This window comes from Brassica oleracea, chromosome C3 (assembly GCF_000695525.1).
Source record: "Brassica oleracea var. oleracea cultivar TO1000 chromosome C3, BOL, whole genome shotgun sequence".
NCBI classification, from domain to species: domain Eukaryota; kingdom Viridiplantae; phylum Streptophyta; class Magnoliopsida; order Brassicales; family Brassicaceae; genus Brassica; species Brassica oleracea.
The window spans coordinates 11,179,558-11,186,154 of record NC_027750.1 but is presented as its reverse complement, the minus strand read 5'-3'; the positions used below and the strand labels follow the sequence as shown (position 1 = coordinate 11,186,154).

The window sequence follows — 6,597 nt, the reverse complement described above, 5'->3', positions numbered from 1 at the left end:
TTTTATCCATTCGCAAGTGGACGGATTTCTTAAATCCTTATAAGATATATATGAAGCTGAAATATTTGAATTTAAAAATTATTATCTGTTGGTCTGGATGTCAAATCGAATATCAGCATTAATAGAAGTATTTACAAATAAATATATTGATACAGTTTTATCACTTTTGTTTTAGTATGGTATATATGCATAGTAATTATAATGGATTTTATTTATCAACCTGCTAGACATAGTGTAATCATTCTGAATCATGTGACTGTTATTACAACATATAGTATTGTAGAGCTTTTTTGAAAAACATTAAGTAAAGGCGTAAAAAATAGATACAGGAAAGAAGGCAATTTATTAAATAAATTATTTGTATTCTGTTATATATTTTAACTTGTAAACTAGGAAAATTTTATACTCACCGATCTATTCGGCAAGTGTAAGGAAACTTACACATTACTTATTAATTAAATTCTGATATCTAAAAATAAATTCCAATATGGTTGAAATGTCCATTTTTTAATCTTTCAAATCATATAATATTAGCCGGTGGTGAACGTAAGAACCGTAAACACAACAAAAGTTTAATTGTGGTTACAAGTATCAGTATCAATATGACTTGAAATTCAAGTTCTGACTATACTACAGTATAAATTACACAGTGAGTTCATGTATTAAAAAATAAAAATAATATCGTCATTAAATGAAAGAAACAAAATATGCTTTGGTAATAATGTTACAAAAAAAATACGCTTTGGTAATAGGATATATTTATACCGACCATAAAACAAAAGAAGAAAAAGATAGACAGTGAAAGGAAAATGGTGGCGTACTGTGGGAAGATTAATGAGCGAAGGAAGGAAAAGATGGGTATCTTTTATCCTCTCTCTCTAAATGTAATAAATATTCATCTTTTTGTTATATACTATAAGAGACTATATATATAAATATATTTCTCAGCTTTTTAAATGTATTTTATATTTCCCCTTTGAGCTAGAAAAGAGTTGCAGAGATCTTTGAGTCTGACACAGAGACCAAACTCACATAGCAATCATACACACATCTCCACAAACATAGGTACGTAAATTCGTGTGTGTGAGTGAGTCTGTCTCTCTCCCTCTTTCTCTTAGATAGGAATTGTCTAATGTATCTTTCCTTTTGCAGCTTGAGATGATCATGAAACACGTGCATCATCAGATCTCTATCAATCCAGGTTCTTCATCTTTCTTTTCTCTTATAATAATAATTCATTTTTCTATCAATTTTGCCTTTTACTCTATTATTCTATTATTTTATTTTCAATCATGATTATGTCTTCATTTACATATCCTTCGATCTTTCTCTCTTTCTCTCGTACTCCACAATTCGTTTTTTTTTTCTTCTTGTTATTGATGTGATCAACAATTTTTTCTTTCTTTAACTTTATGATATAAGGATCTATATGAACTTATAGTGTTTTTTGTTGTCTTTCTTTGTTTGTTTCTATGATCAATCAGCTTGGTGAACAAAAATCAAGAAAACTATACAGTTTCATTTGTGAATAACGTAACAGTATATAATTCGATGGCTGCTTACTTCCACGGCAATCCACCGGAGTTCTCAGCCGGAACCGACGGTGGTTTACAGACGTTGATCCTCATGAATCCAACGACTTACGTACCATACACTCAACAAGACGACGACTCAAACAATAGCAGCAACAACAACAACAACACAAACAACAACAGTTTCGTCTTCCTAGACTCACACGCGCCTCCGCAAAACGCGAACCAGCAGTTCGTCGGCATACCACTCTCTGGCCATGAAGCTGCTTCCATTACAGCCGCCGACAACATCTCTGTACTTCACGGATACCCTCCGCGCGTGCAGTGCAGTTTATACGGCAGCCACCAAGTGGATCCCACTCATCATCAAGCTGCGTGTGAAACTCCACGCGCCCAACGAGGCCTCTCTTTGACCCTCTCGTCTCAACAGCAGAAGCAGCAACATCGCCAGACTCTCCATCACGTAGGGTTCGGGTCAGGACCCGGAGAAGATATCCGGGTCGGATCAGGCTCTACAGCATCGGGAGTAACAAACGGTATAGCGAATCTTGTAAGCTCCAAGTACCTGAAGGCAGCGCAAGAGCTTCTAGACGAAGTAGTCAAGGCTGATTCTAATGACATCAACACTAAGTCCCAACTATTCTCATCGAAGAAAGGGACAAGTGTAACTGATACTAAAGCTGTCGGAGAATCCTCCACCGGCGCCAGAGAAGGTTCTGATGGCGGCGGAGAAGCTTCGGGTAAACGTACGATGGAGCTAGGAACGACGGAGAGGCAAGAAATACAAATGAAGAAAGCAAAGTTGAGTAGTATGCTTCACGAGGTAACAAACAACAACAACAACACTACATATACCGATATACGTATTATATACCAGCTAGTGCTCTCTTATATCACACATGAAGTGGACTTCGAAAAATTTATGGTTAAGATTTTCAGTCATTTTCACTTCATATTATATTTATACTATATTTTTGAGTTTTTTCAAATAACCAATCATATAAAGCTCATCTCTCTTCTCATTAATTTGTCAGACAGATTGATGAATACTCCATCTGCTTCAAATTACAAGATGTTTTAGCCAAAAACACATTAAATTACTTTTATGTAAGAAACATCATTGAATATAAAGTTAAAACAAGTCAGCCAATTATAAAACAATATGTAATTTTTAACTACACAGTTTTCAATAAAGCTAACATTCACCTCAAAATGTGAAAACATGTTATAGTTTGAAACATTTTTATTTCGAAATGTAGAGAGTATTAATTATAGTTTGCTTCCTCTCTTTGTTATTTTTGGAAAGATTAAGAACTTTTATTGATGATATATACAGACAGTTATCAGTTACTGTAATTCATAAGCCTTATTTGACGTTATTGCTTGGGAAATGAAAAGGTGGAGCAGCGATACAGACAGTATCACCAACAGATGCAGATGGTAATCTCATCGTTCGAACAAGCGGCAGGGATAGGTTCTGCCAAGTCATACACCTCCCTCGCACTGAAGACAATATCAAGACAGTTCCGGTGCTTGAAAGAGGCGATCGCTGGTCAGATAAAAGCGGCCAACAAGAGTCTTGGGGAGGAAGATTCTGTGTCCGGTGTCGGGAGGTTTGAAGGGTCGAGGCTCAAGTTCGTAGACCATCACTTGAGACAGCAGAGAGCTCTTCAGCAACTTGGAATGATTCAGCATCCTTCTAATAATGCATGGAGACCTCAACGTGGTCTCCCCGAACGAGCCGTCTCAGTCCTCCGTGCATGGCTTTTCGAACACTTTCTTCACCCGTAAGTAACCCGCATTACATCTATACACATATATCCATTACTTTCACTTGAACACACATTAAGTCTTGTCTTTGTTTACATTAGATACCCTAAGGATTCGGACAAGCACATGCTAGCCAAGCAAACAGGACTCACTCGGAGCCAGGTACGTACGCTTCAAATGATTCTTGTGGTATTGTATGAATTTTGGGAACTCAATACCAATAATTTACATGGGTTTTTTCAAAATATATACTCCCTCTGGATTTAATTGTATGATGTTTAAGGTTTTACACACATATTAAAAAATAATAAATACATTATTTTAATGGTTACTTTTTGGTTATATCAATAAAGTTTCACCATTCATAATTTAACTTTTTAATTTATGTTTAAATTTTAAAACTAAATGCATTAATTATATCTCAAAACATCATGCATTTGTATATAAGATAAAAATATGGAACATCATACATACATTCGTATCCGAAGGGAGTATATATATATTTTACATGGATGTGCCCATAACCGGCTTGGATTTATTTTCTTTCTTATTAGGTGTCGAACTGGTTCATAAACGCGAGGGTTCGGCTATGGAAACCGATGGTGGAAGAGATGTACGCGGAGGAAATGAAGGAGCAAGGAAAGAACATGGGATCCATGGAGAAGACACCAAATTTGGATGAGAACATCGATGATTCTGCTTCTAAGTCAACTAGTAACCAAGAGAAGATCCCCATGGGAGGAGGAGGCCTCGACGATTACCATCTGAATCCCAGTCACAACGGTGACCTAGAAGGCGTCACTGGAATGCAAGGAAGTCCCAAGAGGCTAAGAACAAGCGACGACACAATGATGCAGCCTATAAATGAGGGTTTCAGCTCGAACGAGAAGATCACGATGAAAATTCTAGAAGAACGGCAAGGGATTAGATCAGACGGTGGATACCCTTTCATGGGGAGCTTCGTACAATACCAAATGGATGAGATGTCAAGATTTAATGTGGCTGTCTCGGACCAGGAGCTTTTAACACAGAGGTTCTCAGGAAACATCAATGGCGTGTCTCTCACGTTAGGGTTACCTCATTGTGATAGCTTGTCATCCACGCACCATCAGGGTTTCATGCAGACCCACCATGGAATTCAGATAGGGAGGAGCGTGAAAATAGGAGAAACAGAGGAATATGGAAACTCAGCCATAAATGGTGGCAGCGGCTCGGCGGCAACCGCACATTCATCAGCCGCAGCAGCAGCGGCTTACAATGGGATGAACATACAAAACCAGAAGAGATATGTGGCTCAGTTATTGCCTGACTTCGTTGCTTAAAAGGCAGGAGCAACCAAACAAGGTTATTATACGTTTTTAGTATTTAAATTAGTATATTATTTTCTTATACCATTGAACCATAACAAAGAACAAATTTTAATTTTAGTCTTTGATTACATATGGTCGACGGTTGTATATCGATTTCTATTTTTGTTTTTGTTTTGGTTTCTATTGGGGGATGAATAGGATTGTATGTATATGGGATTAGTTACGTGTAATAGCTTGCTTTTGGGTGTATACCAAAGATACATTTTTATCCTTTTCTTTCACTGTAATAATAAGATAGTGATCTGAGTTATCCAATATACATAACTATATAGTAATAGTATACAACACCTCTCTTTCTTCTATCTCCTTAATTTTGGAGAGAGAAAGGGTTTTCTTCCTTGTTTAGCCGGCATCTCTATGCCTGTGTTTTCTGTTTTGGCATCCGATGTTCGGATTTTGCCTCTAGCAACCGAGCCACCGAGGTATATCTTCTACGTTTTAGTTCAAAAAATGTCTTCTACTTTTTATTATTCTTTATTCTGTCAGAGGTCACGGAAAGAATCTAAGCTGTATGTTTGACAAGAAAAAAATCTAAGATATATAAACTAAGAATATTGTATGCAGAAAGAAAGCGGTTCGAAACTTGATCTTTTTAGAAGTGGATATGTGTTGGACTTCAAATGAAGTTATAAACATTCACACATCAAATGAAGTATAGTTTTCTAAACAATCAGATTCGAAATTTCAACCTGTAAATAATTCAACTAATAATAAATACAACTATGCTAAAATCCAAAGAGTTGCTATTTGGATCGCTGTCATTTTCATTTTTCCAATCTAAGAGCACGATTGCTTACAATTGTGGTTTTACATCTTTTTTTGCTGTCGAACTTCTGTTGTCGGGTTTTGTGATGTTGCTGCAGAATTTTAGTTGTGACTTTTTTGTTGAACAATATATGCTGTCATATCTATCATATCTATCTTATTAAAGTAGAATTACATTTACCATTTGTTTGGAAACATGGATAATATTAAAAAATTAAATATAATGCTGTTCGGAAACATTAATAGCAATAAATTAGAAAAGAAAAAGTAATGGGCTTATGCTATTAAAAAAACTGGAAGTTCATTACATAATATTAAAAAGTAATGGACTTATGTTAGTTGATATACATCTATCTTATTAAAGTAGAAATACTTTTACTATTTGTTTGGAAACATGGATAGTAGTTAAAAAATAAATATAATGTTGTTTGAAAACGTGGATAGCAGTCAGCTAGAAAAGAAAAAGTAATGAACTTATGCTATTAAAAAAATTGGAAGTTCATTACATAATATTAAAAAGTAATGGACTTATGTTATTTGATATACATATTCAAATCAAAATAATAATTTAAAATTGATTTATATCAAAAATTCATTCAAAAATATACATATATTCAAAAATTGATTTTTACTAACATATTTTCCAATAACCATTATAAAAATGTTTTCAATATATATAAGAAAAATACAATACAAAGCCCAATTTCAAACACCAACTTAAATTATTATTTTTATATTTTACATTGAAATTTAAAAATATAATATATGTAATTATTTATATGATTGTACGTACAAAATATTATTAATTATAAGATTACTTATTTGATGGTACGTATAAAATACGATTAATTATATGATAACACATATTTTTGTAACCTATGATGACACATATAAGATATATAATAGTGATTAGGGGTGGGCGTTCGGGTTCGTTTTCAGGTCACTTTGGGATTTTGTGTTCGGTTCTGATCTTTGACGATTCAGTTCGGATTTGGATAACCCATTTAAATTATTTTAAAAAAATTTAAATTTATTATATGCCTTAATTTTTAAAAAATCTATAAACAATAAAATATATTACATACAAATTTGAATAACATATGTTAGAGTGCCTAACTTAACATATAAATTGGTTTGGTTTAAATATTTGGATAGAGAAT

At 34.2% G+C, this 6,597-nt stretch overlaps 1 protein-coding gene across 2 annotated transcripts; it reads left to right on the top strand.

Moving 5' to 3' along the window:
* Positions 1 to 917: 917 nt before the first annotated feature.
* LOC106335750 (BEL1-like homeodomain protein 1) lies at positions 918 to 4,880 on the top strand. 2 transcript variants are annotated; one of them, XM_013774350.1, is made up of 6 exons: positions 918 to 1,065; positions 1,153 to 1,201; positions 1,485 to 2,355; positions 2,919 to 3,319; positions 3,404 to 3,464; positions 3,857 to 4,880. In XM_013774350.1, exons 3-6 carry the CDS (start codon positions 1,552 to 1,554, stop codon positions 4,622 to 4,624), a joined length of 2,034 nt encoding a protein of 677 aa, XP_013629804.1. In that variant the 5' UTR covers positions 918 to 1,065; positions 1,153 to 1,201; positions 1,485 to 1,551; the 3' UTR covers positions 4,625 to 4,880. The 2 variants fall into 2 exon arrangements, with proteins under 2 accessions (XP_013629804.1, XP_013629805.1); XM_013774351.1 differs by having other exon boundaries at positions 919 to 1,065; positions 2,931 to 3,319.
* Positions 4,881 to 6,597: the final 1,717 nt, after the last annotated feature.